General features: G+C 46.4%; 1 protein-coding gene across 3 annotated transcripts; it reads left to right on the top strand.

Annotated features, from left to right (window-relative positions):
• The first annotated feature begins 634 nt into the window (after window positions 1-634).
• Window positions 635-16,440, top strand: LOC149320260 (uncharacterized). 3 transcript variants are annotated; one of them, XM_089508308.1, is made up of 7 exons: window positions 635-698; window positions 5,940-6,132; window positions 6,724-7,683; window positions 7,975-8,120; window positions 9,775-9,941; window positions 10,659-10,779; window positions 14,810-16,440. In XM_089508308.1, the coding sequence occupies exons 5-7, from the start codon at window positions 9,867-9,869 to the stop codon at window positions 15,958-15,960; spliced, it is 1,347 nt and encodes a 448-aa protein (XP_089364434.1). In that variant the 5' UTR covers window positions 635-698; window positions 5,940-6,132; window positions 6,724-7,683; window positions 7,975-8,120; window positions 9,775-9,866; the 3' UTR covers window positions 15,961-16,440. The 3 variants fall into 3 exon arrangements, with proteins under 3 accessions (XP_089364434.1, XP_089364435.1, XP_089364433.1); XM_089508309.1 differs by lacking the exon at window positions 635-698 and having other exon boundaries at window positions 5,881-6,132; window positions 7,511-7,683; XM_089508307.1 differs by lacking the exon at window positions 635-698 and having other exon boundaries at window positions 5,881-6,132.
• The last annotated feature ends 2,823 nt before the right edge of the window (window positions 16,441-19,263 follow it).

Here is a 19,263-nt window from a genome sequence, read left to right as displayed (position 1 = left end):
AGAGCAAGATGAAGGTTCTTCTGGAAGCTTCCGTGAGAAGGAGATATAAGGCCTGAGAGACCAAGAGACAGTTGGGGGAATTGTGTCGGTTGGAGATCGAGAGAGAGAGAGTTAAAGAGCGGATCTTGGAAGTTAGTCTCAGAATTGGACGCTTAGGTCTATTTATTATTTTAATAGCTTGTATGAATTGAATATTATATACTTACAAATATTGTACCTGCAAGATTCTTAATATCTTGCATGACTTATATTTCAGTTATATGTTGTTATTTATAATAGATATCTCCTTAGATATTTTGTTATCTATAATAAATACCTCCTTGGAGTATCTACTACTCGACGCTCCTTTTACACGTGTCTTAGCTCAGTTGATGCTTGGGAAGATCAGCAAAGAAGTAGAAATAAGGTTCCTTAACTGGTCCCAGTGTAGGTTAAAGGAAGTCCTTTTATGATTCACTGGATGATGGCAGCGTGATTTAAGGAAGTTAAGGGTCTGCTGGGCTAAGAGCCATAATGTCTAAATGTCTAATTAACAATTTGTAAGACACTCTGATAGCCTTTTGGCTGAAGAGAGGGGGGTATAAAATATTATTATTATTATTATTATTATTATTATTATTATTATTATTATTACAGGGCCACTGGAGATCATCACAGTGAGTCAGTTGGAAAAGCCCATCTCACTCCAGAAAATAAAGGTACTTGAGGAGTTTGCACTCTACGTCTTTCTGTAATAACAGCTGCAAAACTGATAATAGCATTTGGGACATTTAGTCTTTTAAAAGGAAATAGTACAGATTTAAATGCTGCTTTAAAACCTCTTTCCATCTGCCAGCTTTGCGCTGGTTTTGGGGGGAAATGCGAAAGTGTTGGGAGGGAGGGACTGCCAACAGAATTAGGAGATGCATTGCAGGCTATGGACAGTTTGTGGCCAAGTAAGGTCCAAAACACACGGCAGCAATAGCCCAGTTTGGGAGCGCTTTAACTGCCCTGGCCCAGTGCTAGGGAATCCTGGGAACTGGAGTTTATTGGGGCACCAGAGCTCTCTGAAAGAGAAGGCTCAATGTCTCACAAAACTACATTTCCCAGAATTCCCTAGCACTGATCCAGGGCAGTTAAAGCCATCTCAGATTGAATTATTGCTTTGGACTTAGGTGACCGTTTGCAAGTCACACTCTCTCAGCCTCAGGGAAGACAATGGCAAACCTCCTCTGAACAACTCTTGCCACGAAAACCCCAGGAGAGGCTCCCCAGAAGTCAGCAATGACTTGGAGCCACACCACAAAAAATGACAAAGCCTCAACAAAGAGACAGTGTGGTTTACCGGCTGGAGCATTAGACCAGGGGTAGGCAACCTGCGGCCCGCGGGCCGGATGCGGCCCGGCGAGGCCTTGGGACCGGCCCCAGCCCGGTCCTGCCGCCGATTGCCGCCGGGGCCTTTGGCCTCTCGCGTGCAGGGGCAAGGGGGCAATTGTCTATAGATGCCTCAGAAACATACATTTATATTAACATTTTTTAAAAAATCAGCAATTTTTTTTGCGTGTCCTCCACTTTTTTTTAAAAAGTGTCCACCATTTGAAAATGTTGACCTACATTTGTCCCGGTTTATTTATTTATTTATTTATTATTTAATTATTTATTTTTTGGCTTCGGCCCCCTAGTTGTCTGAGGGACAGCAACCCGGCCCCCGGCTCAAAAAGGTTGCCTACCCCTGCATTAGACTATGACCCTGGAGCCCAGGGTTTGAATGCCCTTTTGGCCACGGAAACCCACTGAGTGACCTTAGGCAAGTCACACTCTCTCAGCCTCAGAGGGAGGCACTTGCAAAACCACTTCTGGACAAATCTTGGCAAGAAAAGCCTGCGAAGGCCTTCCCTTAGGGTCACCATGAGTCAGAAACAATTTGGAGGCACAATAAGAGGAGTAACACCACTAACACAAGGTAGCTAGGGAGAAAGAAAGAAAGAAAGAGAAGGTTAAGAGGTGATATGATAGCCCTGTTTAAATATTTGAAGAGATGTCATATTGAGCAGGGAGCAAGCTTGTTTTCTGCTGCTCCAGAGAACAGGACCCAGAACAATGGATACAAGCTGCTGGAAAAGAGATTCCACCTCAACATTAGGAGGAACTTCCTGACAGTAAGGGCTGTTCGACAATGGAATGCACTCCTTCCTCGGAGGGTGATAGAGTCTCCTTCCTTGGAGGTCTTTAAGCAGAGGCTGGATGGCCATCTGTCAGGGATGCTTTGATTTGGATTTCCTGCATGGCAGGGGGCTGGACTGGATGGCCCGTCCGGTCTCTTCCAACTCTATGATTCTAAAGAAAGAAAGAAAGATGTGGGAGTTGCAGTCCTAGGTTCAGAGGGATTGGAGGGGCCTTACTGCAGGGCAGGGCCCCCTCCTCTTTCTGGCCATGTGGATGCTGGGAGATCCAGTCCAGGAAATACACTTTAAATCCCATTGGCAAGAGAAAAGACTGTTGCTGTCTTTCAGATCCAGTTTGCCCCCAAACCTTTATGAGGCCAGAAACCCCTTTGTTAGGCAGCGAACACCAAATATTTCAGGAAGGCCCTATATCTCCCAAGGCTCCCTCCCTCCAGGACTTCCTTCCACTCTTCCCCTCAGTCTCTCTCTCTCTCCCCCTGAAGGGCTCAAATGTAGGGTTGCCATAATTGACCACTAAAACCAGGGACAAAATGTAGGAAAAATTCAAGACCAAACTGTAGGACAACTGCAGGACAACACTCAGCCCAAAATGTAGGGCATTTAAGAAAAATGGAGGACCTTAAATTAGTGGACAATTATGTCAACCCTATCTCAAATGTCAACTGCCAAGCACTCAGGCAGGGGCAGCCATTTTGTGTTCTGGCGTCCATTTTGTGCTGCTTGTGACTGTGGGGAATAATGTTCTGGAACCTTCTCTGAGGCCTCAGTTGAACAGAGGCTTCTCTTTCTCTCCTGAGGCTCCAGATTCAGGAGGCCAGGCTCCTTGGGCCAAAAGGAAGGAAGTGTGTCTCTTTGTGTGTCTTTTCTGAGAGGGTTTTCTTATTACACAGCTCTGCTCTTTCTGGGGAACATGGGTTTTAACAGGGATTAGAAATGGGAGGATAGTTTTAATACAAGCCTTATTATTAGTCTTCACAAACATTGGGCTTTGGCTTCTAAGAGGAGGCTAGTGCTGCAAAAAAGGCCAAAAGTGGCTCCTTTGGGAGGTTTTAAAAGTCTCCCCAGTTTCCTTATTAATAGATTTTCAGGCAAAAAGGAAGGAGACAGACCAGAATAACTCAGATTACCAAGAATGAAACAAACAAACCTACAAAGAACAAGAAGAATAAGAATTAGATAGAAAAACAAACTGCTTATTTAAAAAAAAGCAAAACCATTTCTAAAAGAATAAAAATTAGACTTGGGTGCTTCTATCCTTTTACAAACAAAAATCCAGATCGAAACCACTTTAACTCTCCTGGTTCCGTCCTATGGAATACTGGGATTTGTAGTTTGTTGTGGCATGAGAGCTCTCTGGCAGAGAAGGCTAAGTGTCCCAAAGGTAAAATCCCAGGATTCCATAGCACTGAGTGTTTAAAGCAGTGTCAAAGTACCTTATTTCTATAGTGTGGATGCAGCCTTCTTGGGAAAGGGGCTGATGCTGGGGAAAAGAGAAGGAATGCAGAAGGAAAGGAGGACGGACGGAGGGCCACCTGCAGCTGGACTGGCCTCCCTGAGTGGTCAAGACCTGAGCTGGGTTGTGGACAATGGGCACTCTTAATATTAATAGTAATATCTTTCACTATTGATTGTAATTAAGGAGGGAATCAGGTTCCTCCTTTTAATAGCATCAGGAAAATGTTTAGGTGTTGTTAAGGTTTGGAAATCCTGTTTGGGGACTTTTTGTGTTCTCACAGCCATCGGGTGCGATCAGGGAAACCTTTCTGTTTTGTTTAGGTCAGGGGTAGGCAACCTTTTGGAGCCGGGGACCGGGTTGGTGTCCCTCAGACAAGTCGGGGGGGCCAAAGCCGGGGGGTGGAGCTTCCACCCTCTGGGGCGGAGCCACCCTCTGGGGCAGAGCCTCCACCGAAGCCCTGCAAGGAGGAGGAGGCGTGTGCCCGCCCTCTCCTCCTCGGTCCCTTTCTGGGCAAACACCCCCAACCTGCATTCCAAAACACACACAACAGCACAGTTGTGCATTTCACATGGCTTTACCTAACATGGCCTCTTGCATATTTCAGAGGCTTATTCCATAACCAAACCCTTTGGGTTTAACATGGCTATGCATATTGAACATGTCAAGGTGGTTTCACCGTTCTTGGACCAAGTGTACTTCTCAGAAGTGTGTACTTGGTCAAGGGACTTTGGTTTTTCTTCACTGCGCATGAGTTTGTAAAAATCACAGCAACTTACATTGGCCTTGCCTCAGAGGCTTTCTGATATCAGTATCACCATTAAAGAACCAAAAACACGCAGAAAAGGCACTTTGGAAAGTCACACTCTCTTGGCTTCAGAAACAGTGCGTGCATGCCTCTCAAGCTGACTCATATCATTATCATTATCATCATCATCATCAACATCATCACCACACTATCATTGTCAAAGCAAGGGAGACTTGTTAGCATTAAAAGCACACAAAACACACTTTGCAAGGTCACACTCTCTTAGCTTCTGAAACAGTAGTTGCATGCTTCTCAAGCTGACTCATCATCATCACCACCACACTATCATTGTCAAAGCAAGGGAGACTTGTTAGCAATTAAAAAGAATGCAAAATAAAACAACAACAAAAAAAACCCTGTGGCCTCTGGCCACTCACCACCTTCTCCTCTTCCTCCTCCTGCTGCCCCCATCTCCTCTTCCTCCTCCTGCTGCCCCCATCTCCTCTTCCTCCTCTTTCTCCTGCTGCTGCCTCCTCCTGCTCTTCCCCCCTCTTCCTCTTCCTGCTGCCCCATCTCCTCTTCCTCCTGCTGCTGCCTCCTCCTGCTCTTCCTCCCTCCTCTTCCTCCTGCTGCTGCCCCATCTCCTCTTCCTCCTCCTGCTGCCTCCTTCTGCTCTTCTTCCCTCCTCCTCCTCCTCTTTTTTCTTCTCCTCCCCCTCCTCCATGCGCCGCACGGCCTGGGGGCAGGACGGAGGAGACAGAGGAGGAGGTGGGCAGTGCGGGGCCGCGCAGAGCCCCGCAGGGAGGCGGGGGAGGGCCGCGCGGAGCCCCGCAGGGAGGCAGGGAGGGCCACGCCGGTATTCATCCTTTGCCTCCTCCACCCCAGGCCACGCGGCCCTCCTCTTCCTCCTCCGCTGCCAGTTTGGTTTTTAAAATGGCAGCGAAGTCTCGCGTGACCTTTCCTGTCCTGGGAAAGGTCATGCAAGACTTCGGCCGCCATTTTGAAAAATAAAATGGCGCCCGGAGCGGCGCGGAAACGGCGGCAATCGGCGGCAGGACTGCACAGGGGCCGGCAGAAAGGCCGACCCCTGGTTTAGGTTCAGAAATCCTGTTTGGGGTCCCTTCCGACTTTGGGGCCCTTTCATCCTCCATTTTGGGTTCCCTGAAGGCCTCAAACTTCCAACTGCAAAACACCAAGGCAGAGGCAACCATTTTGTGTTCCCGCAGCCATTTTGTGCTTCTTGTGACTGTGGGGAATAATGTTCCGGAATCTTCTCTAAGGCCTTAGTTGAACAGAGGCTCTTTTTTTCTCTCCCTGAGGCTCTAGAGCGAGAAGGAGGCCAGGCTCCTTGGGCCAAAAGAAAGGCTGTGTGTCCCTTTGTGCCTACGCCCTCCATTTTGGGAGGGAGGGGGGAGGAAGGGAGGGAGGGAGGAAGGGAGGGGCCTGTGGGGTCTGAGGAAGGGAGGCAGGGAACCAGGGCCAGTGGGGAGGCTGGGCTTTGGGGGCTAGGAGAGAGAGGTGGGGAAAGAGACCCCCTCAGCCCCCTGGACTCACTCCTGCCACTCATTCCTAGGGCTGGTACTCAGAGGAGTTTCCTAGGCATTGTCACCTTCTGCCCTCCATTGCCATTGGCACTGACCTTCGCACACAGAGCAACCCTTTTCTACGGCTGAGGAGACGGCCTCTGACCCGGGGAAGCTCCAGCCATAAAGGGCTACAGAAGAGGCCTTTCTGAGGCTGCAGGAATCAGGGTCTTTGTACTGAAGGTAGGTCTTTATTCCTGGAGCTGAAAGAGGTCCTTTATTTAAATGTTTCAGTCCAGGATTGTGTGGAAGGGCTGCAGCTGAGAGACTGAGCCCATGCTTATTGGTTATTACCTATAAAGCCCTAAATGGCTTGGGTCCAGGATTCCTGAAGGACCGCCTCTCCCCGTACATTCCGCCTCGCACCCTCAGAACATCTGGGCAGCAACTCCTGAAGGTGCCTGGGGCTAGGTTGGCTGCTACGGCCAGAAGATCTTTTTCCACAGCTGCCCCAGCCCTCTGGAATACGCTGCCCGCGGAGCTCCGCTCATCCACCACCCTGGCCCAATTTAGGAAGGGTTTAAAAACCTTCCTATTTAATCAGGCATTCCCCGACTAAAACATCCTGTGGGCCTCCCTCCTCTCTCGTGGCCGTGAGGTTGGGCTAATGGGGGTTTTTTATTGTTTTTTATGGATTGTTATTATTGTGTCTGTTTTTAACTTTGTACTTTGTTTGCGCGCTTCGACGCATTTGTTAGCCGCCCTGATCATTCGGAAGGGCGGGGTATAAATAAAAATTTTATTTATTTTTTTTTTTTTTATTATGCTTTGCAGGCATAAAGCCCCAAATTCATCTCTGGCAGCATTGTCTTCCCAGAAAGTGGAAGTGAGATTTCCAACCCCAGACACACAGTGCGCCAGTCAGTCCTTTTTATGGGGACTGTGTGTGTATGTGGTGTTTACTAGAACTTTGTGAGGTATTTCTTTCACTGGGTTTATATGATGAATTTACATAGGTCTTCACTTCCCAAAAATGAGCATAATTCAGGATGCAATCTTCACTCATAAACCTATACATTTATAGGGGCCTGTGGGAGGTCTGAGGAAGGGGAGGCAGTGACTCAGGGCCAGGTGGAGACTGTGTCAAGGAAATGCAACATGGGACATGCAGTTATAGAAATAAAATATGTATGTGAGAGTCAGAATGACTAAGCATGAACAATTCAGAAATCACACAGGTGTAAAGGATGATATAATTTAGAAGTCTTGGAAGCCAAGGACAAAATTAAGGAATGTATATTGGTAACACCTGAGACTTGTTACATGTTCAAGGTGATCAGATGATGTTCATGGGTTGGACTTGAGTATGGGATGAACAAAAGTCAACCAATCATTGTGAGAGTACACACCCGCTGGGTGGTAATTGTCTAGTGGGTGGTAACAAACATTTGCTATAATAATTGCCAGTTTTGCTAATGTAACTTGTTGGTAGTTGTGGAGTATTGGTGGAGTGTAGAGATATTGTGGATTGTTGGGCATATAGAGATAGTAACTGTATATAGTAGAATAAAGTAGATCTTTTATCTAAGACTACTGAGTTGTGTTGGTGTCTTGAGTGAAGATACAAGAACCAGCAGAATCCTGATGGTGTTTGGAGACATCTGAAGAAGAAGAGTGAGAAGGCTTGGAGAAGATTGTCAGGGTCTTCAGCCTATTCTCAGAAAACTCTGCTGCTTTGGGAGAAAGCAATAACCACTGACCAAAGCTGGTCAGCTCAGCTTCATTAACAAGGTGGTGAGTTACAGCCTGAGGTGAAGAGCAACAACTCCCATCATCCCTGACAGACTGGACTTTGGGGACTGGGAGAGAGAGGTGGGGAAGAGACCCTCCCTTTGGGCCCTAACTGGGGAGGGGCCATCGGTCCTTGCCTCCCCCTTTGGGAAAGGAGACCCCCTTAGCCCCCTGGACTCACTCCTGCCACTCATTCTTAGGGCTGGGACTCAGAGGAGTTTCCTAAGCATTGTCCCCTTCTGCCCTCCATGGCCATTGGCACTGACCTTTTCCCCATTGCCTTCCCTCCCTCAGCCCTGTGGACCTCCTCCTCCTTCGCACTCAGAGCAACCCTTCTCTACGGCTGAGGAGACGGCGTCTGACTCGGGGAAGCTCCGGCCATAAAGGACTGCAGAAGAGCCCTTTCTAGAGCTGCAGGAATCAGGGTCTTTGTATTGAAGGTAGGCCTTTATTCCCGGAGCAGTGTTGCCAACAAGCCCGGAAGATAATTCCCAAAAATGTTTGTCCAAAACCCGCTGAATCCCCCCAGATCACACAGAATATTCAGTCACAATTCCCGGAAAATTCCCATAATGTTAAAATGGCGGATGTTTTGCAAATAAACGTAAACATAATTGAATAAAAACAATTGTAACTTATTTCAACTCTCACAATCACCATTGAACCAAACAAAGAATCTTTCAGTCCTTTTAAGATATATATTTTGACATGAAGGGGGTCCAGGAAGCTTTGTGCCAAATAGAAATGTGTTTGGCTGCAACCGCACTGCAGAAATAAATCCAGTTTGACACCCTTTTAATTGCCATGGCTCAGTGCTATGGAATCCTGGGAATTCTAGTTTTTGGAGACATTTAACCTTCTCTCTCAGCAAACTCTGGTGTACCAACTAACTACAATTCCCAGGATTTCATAGCACTGGGCCATGGCAGTAAAAACGGTATGAAACTAGATTGTCTCTGGAGTCTGGAGTGAAGATGCAGCCTGAGCTGGGTCCAAGACACACTGCAGAAATAATCCAGTTTGAGACTGCTTTAGCTGCCCTGGCTCAGTGTTAGGGAACCCTGGGATTAAGTGTAGTTTTGTGAGAAAGAGCTCTGGTGCCACAATGAACTACAGTTCCCATGCATCTGAGGAAGTACACTTAAGTCTAAGAAAGCTAGACTTAAGAGGGAGTCGGGGGTTGAGAGAGAGAGCGTGCGCTTCCTGAGGGCGGGGGCAGCAACCACTCTCCAGTCCTCTCTCTGATTGGCTGAAAACTGTGAGTGTGTGACACTCCAAAAGGTTGGTTGCTCTGTAGCCAGCCTCGCTCTCAGAGTCAGGGCTGGAGCTGAAATGGGCAAAAGTCACCAAAAATGCACTGAAATATAGCCAGGCACCAAAATCACACGGAAAGCTCTGAAAAGTCCCCGTTTTCGTGTGAAAGTCACCACATTGGAGCTAGAAGAGGACCTTTGTTTAAATGTTTCAGTCCAGGATTGTGTGGAAAGGTTACAGCTGAGAGAGTGAGCCATTGGAAGAATGAGGAACCACCAGGCCAGACAGCCTGACCCAGCAGAACCCTCTATTCTCCAGTGTTGCTCCAGGTGGAATCAGGCTACAACTGGCCATTCAGTAAACACAGGTCCTACCATAGAATTGTGGAAGCAATCCCACATAGTCATTCCATGCCTAGTGAGAGTGTTGGGTGTGAGGTATTGAAGAAGCTTCCAGCTGTGTTTATGTAGTGAGAAGCAAAATGAAGACATCTTCCTCTGAGGGTCACTGGGGCGGTCAGGAGGTGTCACAACTGATGCAACCATTTCACATCTAGCTACGGGGACATAACCAGGGCCCTCTCCAATTCCCCATCCCCTAATCCCCCACCACTCCAAGAAGGCGTGGAGTATCTGTTGTGTAGGGGAGCTGCAGTGAATGTATGCTAGGTCCAGGGGGCTTTGTTTGGTGCAGAGGGAGGAAGGGGATGCCCTCCTCTGCATCAGCCCAAAGGAGGCATATGTCACCTGTGTGTGTCACCAGCAGGATGCTGTTCTCTGTGTCTTTGAGTGCTGCAGGGTTTCTTGCCAAGCCAATCCTAACCCTGGTCCCTTTTCTCAGGAACATCATCTCGGCCTCCTTGGACACGGCTTTGGGTCCTGTCTTGCTGGAAGTGACCAAGTGCAGGGCCACCAGGATCCCCTACCTACCTGATGGCTGACACAGAGGCCAAATGGAGAGAGTTGGGCTCCAACAGAAAGAGGCTGCCGAAGTACAACAGCTCTTTGGTGAGTCACTATCATAATAGCTGCATCTGTGCCACTGCTGGGCAAATTTATGAAAGGAAACAAATAAAATACTGTCCAAGTTCCTGAGTGCAATTGAGTCTGCAGCCCATCAACTCAAAAGTGGGGAGAGGAGAGGAAAGAAGGAGGCAGGATAGGGCCCTTCCCAGGAGGCTGAAGCAAAAGCAAACTATTGTACCCTTGCTAGCCTGTGTGATCTTCCTCATAAACAACTTTGGCCATCTTCACTGCCTTCTGGGTTGCTTGTCCACATGTGTCTTGCTTTCCCCATCTATGAAATGTTAGGGGCTATGGGAGAAAATATCTGTATCTAAATATGGGGTGGGCCCAGTGGCCTTCAAGCCCAGAGTGCTCCCCAGGACTGTTATTAAAAATGATGTTTGCCTCTGAAATGTGACAAGAAATGTCTAAATGCACCATAATTCTTTGGTGGCTAAATGTATTATATGTGTTGGGATAGTCAGTATCCTAATCCATCATCAGTATCCCAGCTGTGGCCTAAATTATATTGTGTATTATATTGAATAGATTCGAGACAAACTGGATCTCAAAGGCAGTAGCTTTTTTTTTGGCTGACAGCATTTAAAGTTTATTTCCTGGACTGAATTCTAAAGTGATCAAATAATATTTGGATGCACCATGTGCTTTCCTCCCCTTTTGCTTAGTCACTCTCTGGATGAGGGCTATTTTCTGTTGCAGGTGACCTTTGCGGATGTGGCGGTATATTTCACCGAGGACAAATGGAAACTGTTGACGAAGAAGCAGAGACTTATGTACAATGATGTGATGATGGAGAATTACGAGAATGTGGCCTCTGTGGGTAAGGAAGCTGAATTCATTGCTTTCCTATGAAGACTGAGGTCCCTTTCACTACATTATCATGGCACTATGATTCCACTTTAGAATTATAGAATCATAGAGCTGGAATACACCACAAGGACCATCTGGTTCAACCCCTTGCCATGCAGGAATACACATTGAAAGCATCCCCAGTAGATGACCACCCAGCCTTTGTTTAAAGACCTTCAAAGACCTTTAAAACCCTTTGAAGAAGGAGTGCTTTAGAAAATAATAATAATAATAATAATAATAATAATAATAATAATAATAATAATAATAATAACCATAATGAGACGCCACCATGCTCTGAGGGAGTATATTCCACTGTTGAATAGCTCTTACTGTCAGGAAGTTCCTCCTAATGTTTAGGTGGAACCTTTTTTCCTGTGCCTTGCTTCCATTGTTCTGTCCTTTTTGAATTGTGGTGCCCAGAACTGGACACAATATTCCAGGTGGGCTCTGACCAAAGCAGAATAGAGTGGCACTATTACTTCCCTTGTTCTAGACACTATACTTCTATTGATGCAGCCCAAAACTGCATTGGCATTTTTAGCTGCCGCATCACACTGTTGACTCACGTTCAACTTGTGGTCTACTTGGACTCCTAGATCCCTTTCACGGATCATAGTGTACAGAATCATAGATCTGGAATAGACCACAAGGATCATCTGGTTCCACCCCTTGCCATGCATCACCATCACATTGAAAGCATCACCAGCAGATGGCCACCAAGCCTTTGTTTAAAGACCTTCAAAGATCTTTAACGACCTTCAAAGAAGGAGCGCTTTATAAACTAATATTATTAATAATAACAACAATAATAATAAGACACCACCATGCTCTGTTGAATAGCTCTTACTGTCAGGAAGTTTAGGTGGAACCTCTTTTTCTGTGGCTTTTATCCATTGTTCCATGTCCTTTGCTCTAGAGCAGCAGAAAGCAAGCTTGCTCCTTCTTCAGTATCTCTTTAAATATTTGAACAGGGCTATCATGTACACTCTTAACCTTCTCTTCTCCAGGCTAAACATTTCCAGCTCCCTAAACCACTCCTCACAGGGCTTGATGGTTTCCAGACCCTTCACCATTTTCATTGATCTCCTTTGGATACACTCCAGCTTCTCAACATCCACTTTGAATTGTGGTGACCAGAAGTGGACACAGTATTCCAAGTGAGGGCCTGACCAAAATAGAATAGAGTTGTACTATTACTTCCCTTAATCTATACCATAGAATCATAGAGTTGAAAGAAACTAGAAGAGCCATCCAGTTAAAACCCCTGCCATAACACTATACTCGCATTGATGTAGCCTATGATCACATTGGCCTTTTTAGCTGCTGCATCTCACTTTTGACCTATGTTCACGTTGTGGTCTACCAGGACTCCTAGATCCCTTTGACATGTTGTTTAATTGTCATAGCAACTTTATGTGAAATCTTAGAATTTGTAGTTTAGTGAGGGACTATTGCTCTCCACTTTCTGAGGATCTTAAAATGTCAATTCTAGGATTTTGTGGGTAGGAACCATGGAGACAAATGCTTTTTGGCTCCAAATGCTCCTCAGCCAATCCCTGACCAAGTTTCCTGGATTTTTGTCCCCTCTTCCAGCCTTTTGAGACTCTGGAGAGGCTTCTTGGGTAAAATGCCTCCCTTGGCCCTGCAATGGCTCAGAGAACAGTGGTAAAATGGATACCACTTCCCCAAATGGATGCTGTCGGATATTGAGGGGCAAAATATTATTTATACCCCCAAAGGGAATACAATGTGGGGTGGCCCTGAGATTCCCTGGGGGGCAATGTGATCCCCCCCAATACCCAACAGTGGTCCATCCCTGTCCTAGAGATGCCTTAAGGCTGTTTTAAGGCTGCTCTCTGGCACTTGACCTTCACCAAAATGGGAGTTCAGGTCCCAGCCCCCTTGCATTGCCTTTCCCAATGAGTTATTTGTGTATTGATTATCCTGCCTTTCTCAAAAATGGGCCTCAAAGTGTCCCTTTGATGCATCACACACACTCTGTGCGTGTGTTTCTGTCTGTGATAGAGAGATGGGGGGATGTAAAAAACAGAAAGGCAGGGAAGAAATGCTGAAAGTGAAATGCTGAAGCAGTGCAGAAGAGCAAGAGGGAAGGTTGGGGAGCGGAGGGAGAAAGGGAAGGGGATCAGGCCTCTGGGAGCCAGGAGGGGAAGGCAGGAGCAAAGCCAGGATCGCCTAGCTCTGTGCGGAGAGGAAGGGACCTCTCAGAAGGGTCAGGAGAGGGGCCTTGGGGATTGAGGGCAGCCAACCAACCTGACAGATTTTAAGAACTGGATTGAGAGAACTTCTCAGAACCAGCTCAAATCCTTGTTTTTCAGACATATTTAGGGGTTCCATTTAGCAATTATGAGTAATATCTATGAAGGGAGGAAAGGGAGACACAAAACCTGCTTGTTCTCTAATGTTTCTTTTCCTACCTGAGCTTGCTTAGTTTCGTGGTTGATTCCAGAGGCCCTTTGTTACCCGAAATGCTGGAGTCTGGGGGCGACACCCGCAAGTGCGATGCTTTTAGGGGAATTTAGTACTTAGCTGAAAAGAGAGATATAGTTCGGTTGGGGGCAAGAGTGACCTCAGGATTCAGCCCAACTGTGCCAGGCTCAGAAGCACACTGAACTCCCAAGCCATTTGAATTAGGTTTTATGATTTATTTAGGGGAAAGGTAGAATACACCACACACACAAGGGTTCAACAATATGCTCAAGAACTAGATATCAGGTGGGAGTGGTCAAGAGATGAAAGACTTTCATAGTGGTAATACTTTACCCAGGCGAATCTTGATCCCAATTGCTGAGGATTCGAAATGGGAAGAGAAGGCAGGAGCTCCTGCAACAAGTGGGGTTGGCGACTGCATTGAGGTGCTTAGCCATGTAAACCCACAGACTGTCTGTCTGTAATTGGACTGACGTCAAGGAACAGCCACCCAGGACAGATATTTATACTGTAATTGTTGCTTGGGAGCAGAAACCGAGTGTCCAAAAGGGTTTAAATTGCTTTAGAATGTTTCCTGAAGGGAAGAATGGTCTGAAACCAAATTGAATTCATTGGGTTCTTGGTACAAATATCTCAGACAAAAAGGCTCTCGGGTCCTTCTTGGCTCAATAATAACACAGCAGAGTACGGAAGCAAATATCCAGATATAGATATTGGCAATGCACTTACCACTTCCCACACTTAAAATAAGTTGATTTCATGGAAATCCTTGGAGATTCTCTCTCTTGAGTTGCAAAATAATACGAATACTTGCAAGCTCTCTTCTCCGACTTCCATCAACTTCACCTTTTCTTGTACACACAACTCCAATCCAATCCAATCCAATCCACATGTCAGCTGTATACTGTATTGGTTTTGAGTCATCTTCTGGTGCCAAACAGCATGAAGGGACCTCTGCAGTTAGCTTCTATCATGCCTTGGGCTCTGACTCAGGACTCTATGGCAGTCTCACAGGATATGATGCCATCTGTCAATCGAAGTATTTTTGGACATGTTTAATGGAATATTTTTTCAACAGTCCTTTGACTCTCTGCTTTCACGGATTCCCTCAAGGCAGTCCCCATTCTTTGCTAGCTCCTATGAGTAAGGATATGATTGTTCCATGGATTTAGGGGCATAAGCAGCAGGGTCATGCTTGGGTTACTCACAGAATCTTTCTTAACTTAATCTCTAATACTGCAGCCATTAACTCAAAACCACAAGGTTGCGAGTTCAAGACCAGCAAAAGGGCCCAAGCTCGACTCAGGCTTGCATCCTTCCGAGGAGGGAGCTAAAATGAGTACCCAGACCGTGGGGGGCAAATTAGCTTACTTGCTCATTAGCTTACTTGCTGTTCACCGCTATGATCTTTGGAATAGCGGTATATAAATAAAACAAATTATTATTATTATTATTAATAAGGATGGGTTACTGAGGGCTAAATCACGGGGTAACATCCTTCTCTCTTAACTCTGATTGTCAGTCTCATCTGTCATTGTCCTTCTTTACAGAAGAATTTGTAAGTCATGAAAGAGTCCACACAAGAAAGAAGTCACATAAATGCCAGCATTGTGGGAAACATTTTGCTTACAAGTCAGACCTAGTGACATATCAGAGAATCCACACAGGAGAGAAGCCATACAAATGCCAGCATTGTGGGAAAGGTTTCTCTCAGAAGTCAATCCTAGTGAGACATCAGACAGTCCACACAAGAGAGAAGCCATACCAATGCCAGCATTGTGGGAAACGTTTTGCTTACAAATCAATCCTTGTCATGCATCAAAGGGTCCACACAGGAGAGAAGCCATACAAATGCCAGCATTGTGGGAAATGTTTTTCTTTGAAGTCAAGCCTATTGACACATCAGAGAGTCCACACAGGAGAGAAGCCATACAAATGCCAGCATTGTGGGAAATGTTTTTCTTTGAAGTCAAGCCTATTGACACATCAGAGAGTCCACACAGGAGAGAAGCCATACAAATGCCAGCATTGTGGGAAATGTTTTTCTTTGAAGTCAAGCCTATTGACACATCAGAGAGTCCACACAGGAGAGAAGCCATACAAATGTCAGCATTGTGGGAAATGTTTTACTCAGAAGTCAAACCTAGTGTTGCATGAGAGAGTCCACACAGGAGAGAAGCCTCACAAATGCCAGCACTCTGGGAAATGTTTTTCTTTGAAGGGAGACTTAGTGAGACATCAGAGAATCCACACAGGAGAGAAACCATACAAATGCCAGCATTGTGGGAAAGGTTTCTCTCAGAAGTCATACCTATTGGTACATCAGAGAGTCCACACAGGAGAGAAGCCATACAAATGCCAGCATTGTGGGAAAGGTTTCTCTCAGAAGTCAGTCCTAGTGACACATCAGAGAGTCCACACAGGAGAGAAGCCATATAAATGCCAGCATTGTGGAAACTGTTATTCTCAGAAGTCAAACCTAGTGAAACACCAGAGAGTCCACACAGGAGAGAAGCCATACAAATGCCAGCATTGTGGGAAAGGTTTCTCTCAGAAGTCAATCCTAGTGAGACATCAGAGAGTCCACACAGGAGAGAAGCCATACAAATGCCAGCATTGTGGGAAAGGTTTTTCTCGGAAGTCATACCTATTGGCACATCAGAGAGTCCACACAGGAGAGAAGCCACACAAATCCCAATAATGAATTAATATTATTTTTGTCAATAAGGAAAGCAGAAAACATATTTTCAATCAGTGGTGCTAAGAAAAGGCCCTTGTGATTTTGCTTGTCATCTTTGTCTGTCCATATGTCTGTTTATGTTTTAAGGTTGTATTTTGTTAAGATTAGGTTTTCTGTGCTAATAGTATTGATAATTAATTTGGGTTGTATATTTGGCTGGGGATTGTGGCTCGTGGTATAGGTTAGCTAGATGGGGAGTTGGGATTTATTACAGCTGGCTAGAATAGTTATGGGAATTACAGCTTTTGCAAGGTGTGGGATGTTTGTTAAAGAAAGTTGGAGGCCGGTATTAACAGAAAGGGCTAGTTTCTGGGAATGGCAAAGGGGAGCTTGTTACCTGTGGGGCATAGATTGTGGGAATTTGAGGTGAGGCTAGGTTTGGAAGAGGGTGATGTTTTAGGTTTTGAGGTTTTAATGTATTGTATGTATTGGTGTGGGCAGTTCTGGCTTAAACACTGAATTTCTATGTGTTCTCAATAAAGTTCTTTGCTGTTTCAACACACTGGACTCTTATGCACAGAAGTTCTTCATTTGCACAAAACTGACCCTTTATTCTCTCCTCAGTCCTTCAGCACCATTCCCAGCCATAAGACCAGTAGAGGCAAACATATACAGGATACACAGAGAGAGCTTTATTTCCAAAGCAGAGCCTTCCTTTCCTGCCTTTCCCTCCTGAGTCCAGCTCTGCACCTTGGGCTCCATTGCAGTTTCCTCAAAGGAAGAAAGGGGGGGGGAAGGAAGGAAGGGGAGGCTGCTGAAGCCCCGGCACATACTTTCCTTTCCTGCAATGTCCTCCAGAGGAATAAGCAGCAGCAGGCCCTGGCAATCCCTGCACATGCTGAGGAGGGGCCTTTGGGGCATCTATGCCTGCACAGTCTCAGCCCCTGAAGTCATTGCTGCTTTCACAGTCTGTTCTAAATGAGTGAGGGAAGTGGGGAGAGCCCTTGTTCATTCAGAGGAATGGCAGGAGGTTCTTCTGGGGGACCCTTGGGGGGTTATAAGAAGTAAGGAAGCCCCTCTTTTCCCCCTAAAGTAAGGCAGGGGGCCTGGCAGGCCTCCTCTCCCTCTTTCCTTCTCTGCTCCCTTCTCAGGGGATTCCTTGGGGCCCAGGTATTTGGGGGGTTATTATGAGAAGAGAGGGCAGGGGGGACCCTTGGAGGGAGGTATGGCCATGGAGGGGAGGGGGATCCAAAGGCAAAAAGGGCTTTGAGGAGCCCCCTCCCTCCTGGAAAGTGGGGCAGAGGAGAGACCCTCCCTTCTGATGCCTCATTTGGGGAAGAGTTTTAATAAATAAATAATAATAACAATAAAACTTTATTTATATCCCGCTTTTCCAACAACATCAAAGTGGTTTACAGATTCAGTCAAAATGTATATATCACATCATGGCACAATATAATTACAATTACAATAACAATAATTTTTTTTAAAAAACAACAACGTATAAAACAGTCAAAGAGTCTATCGGTCGTAATTAAACATCTCCAGGTAAAACTTGTATTAGGGAGTAGTTTTCTTTATAAAGCATCAGGAGGGTATGCTAGCCGGAAGAGATGAGTTTTTAACTCCTTCTTAAAGGCATCCAGGGTAGAGCTAAGTCGAATCTCTTCTGGGAGTTTATTCCAATACGTAGGAGCTGTCGCTGTAAATGCTCTTTGGTGCGTGGCTGCTAGTCTCACCTTGGGGTACTCGAGTAAGTGCTTCCCTGTTGTTCTGAGAGTGTGGGGTGAATTGTGTGGGGAGAGGCGTTCCCTCAAGTAACTTGGGACCAAGCCATGTACGGCTTTATAGGTAATCACCAACACTTTGAATTGAGCCTGGAAGCTAATTGGCAGCCAGTGAAGAGATCTTAATACAGGTGTTATATGGTCTGACCTGGAAGTTCCAGTGACCAATCTGGCTGCAGCGGTTTGAACTAGCTGAAGCTTCCGAACCTGGTACAAAGGTAGCCCCATGTAGAGCGCATTACAGAAATCCAAACGAAAGGTTACCAGTGTGTGTACTACTGTTTCAAGGTCCTTTCGGTCCAGGCAGGGACACAGTTGGCGTATCAGCCGAAGCTGGTACCAAGCACTCCTGGCCATAGCATCCACTTGGCGATGATAACTGTAAGGATGAGTCCAGGAGTACTCCCAGACTGCAAACTCTGTCCTTTAGGGGAAGTGTGACCCCGTCCAGGACTGGGTGACAAATTCCACTGTCTGGACTTGAGGTACCTATCACGAGTACCTCTGTTTTCTCTGGATTCACTTGAGTTTGTTTTCCCTCATCCATCCCATTACTGATCCCAGACAGGCATCCAGAGGAGAGGTGCCATCCTTAGTCACTGTATCCGTTGGAGACATGGAGAGATAGATCTGGGTGTCATCAGTGTACTGATAACATCGTGCTCCATGTTTCCGGATGATCTGTCCCAGCGGTTTCATGTAAATATTAAACAGCATGGGGGACAGAATGATGCCCTGGGGGACGCCAGATGTCAGCTCTCTTTTCCGAGAGCAGCTGTTCCCCAGCCCCACCATCTGGAATCTTCCTGAGAGATAGAAACAGAGCCACTGGAGTGCAGTGCCCCCGATACCCAACTCTCTCAGGCGTACCAGAAGGATACCATGGTCGATGGTATCGAAGGCTGCTGAGATGTCCAAGAGCACCAACAGGGTCACACTTCCCCTGTTGATACCCAAATGAAGATCATCAACTAAGGCGACCATGGCAGTCCATATCCCGCCCTGAAGCCAGTTTGAAATAGGTCCAGATAATCGGTTTCGTCCAAGACAGCTTGGAGTTGAAAGGCAACTGCCCTCTCAATCTCCTTGCCCAAAAAAGGTAGTAAGGAGACCGGTCTATAGTTGCTCATCTGCAGGGGGTCTAGGGAGGGGTTCTTCACAAGTGGTTTCACTATAGCCTGTTTCAAGGCAGATGGAAATATACCCTCCCAAAGAGGGTATATTTTGTGCCAAATAGAAAGCATCACACAGTATAGGGTTCAATAGCATTAGATATAATATTTTTCTTAGGGGGGGGGGGGAATTTTTCTCTGGAGTCCTGGGGGAGGGGGCTCTGGGGCGGGAGAGAAGAGCCAAAATCTAAGCCAAAGCCAAGAAGAGGGAGATGGAGGGACCTCAAAGCTCTGGCAATCCCCTGGAAACCTGGGAACTAGCCTTAGAGGCTGACAGGATCCAGATTGGGCACCCTCCCTCAAATACTTTTCCTTCACAACAACCCTGCAGAGGAGGACCATCAGAGAGACCCACAGCCCCAGAA

The sequence above is a fragment of the Sceloporus occidentalis genome, unplaced genomic scaffold (assembly GCF_023333645.1).
Source record: "Sceloporus occidentalis isolate IW3139 unplaced genomic scaffold, rSceOcc1.0.p SCAF_2, whole genome shotgun sequence".
NCBI classification, from domain to species: Eukaryota; Metazoa; Chordata; class Lepidosauria; order Squamata; family Phrynosomatidae; genus Sceloporus; species Sceloporus occidentalis.
Note: the sequence above shows the minus strand (reverse complement) of the source record. Positions and strands in the feature narration are given on the sequence as shown.

Excerpts from the sequence above, each read along its gene's own strand:
- LOC149320260 (XM_089508308.1), top strand. The coding sequence starts at position 9,867 with ATGGCTGACACAGAGGCCAAATGGAGAGAGTTGGGCTCCAACAGAAAG. Across the intron at positions 9,942-10,658 it reads CGAAGTACAACAGCTCTTTG|GTGACCTTTGCGGATGTGGC; the intron begins GTGAGTCACTAT and ends TTTCTGTTGCAG. Across the intron at positions 10,780-14,809 it reads CGAGAATGTGGCCTCTGTGG|AAGAATTTGTAAGTCATGAA; the intron begins GTAAGGAAGCTG and ends CCTTCTTTACAG.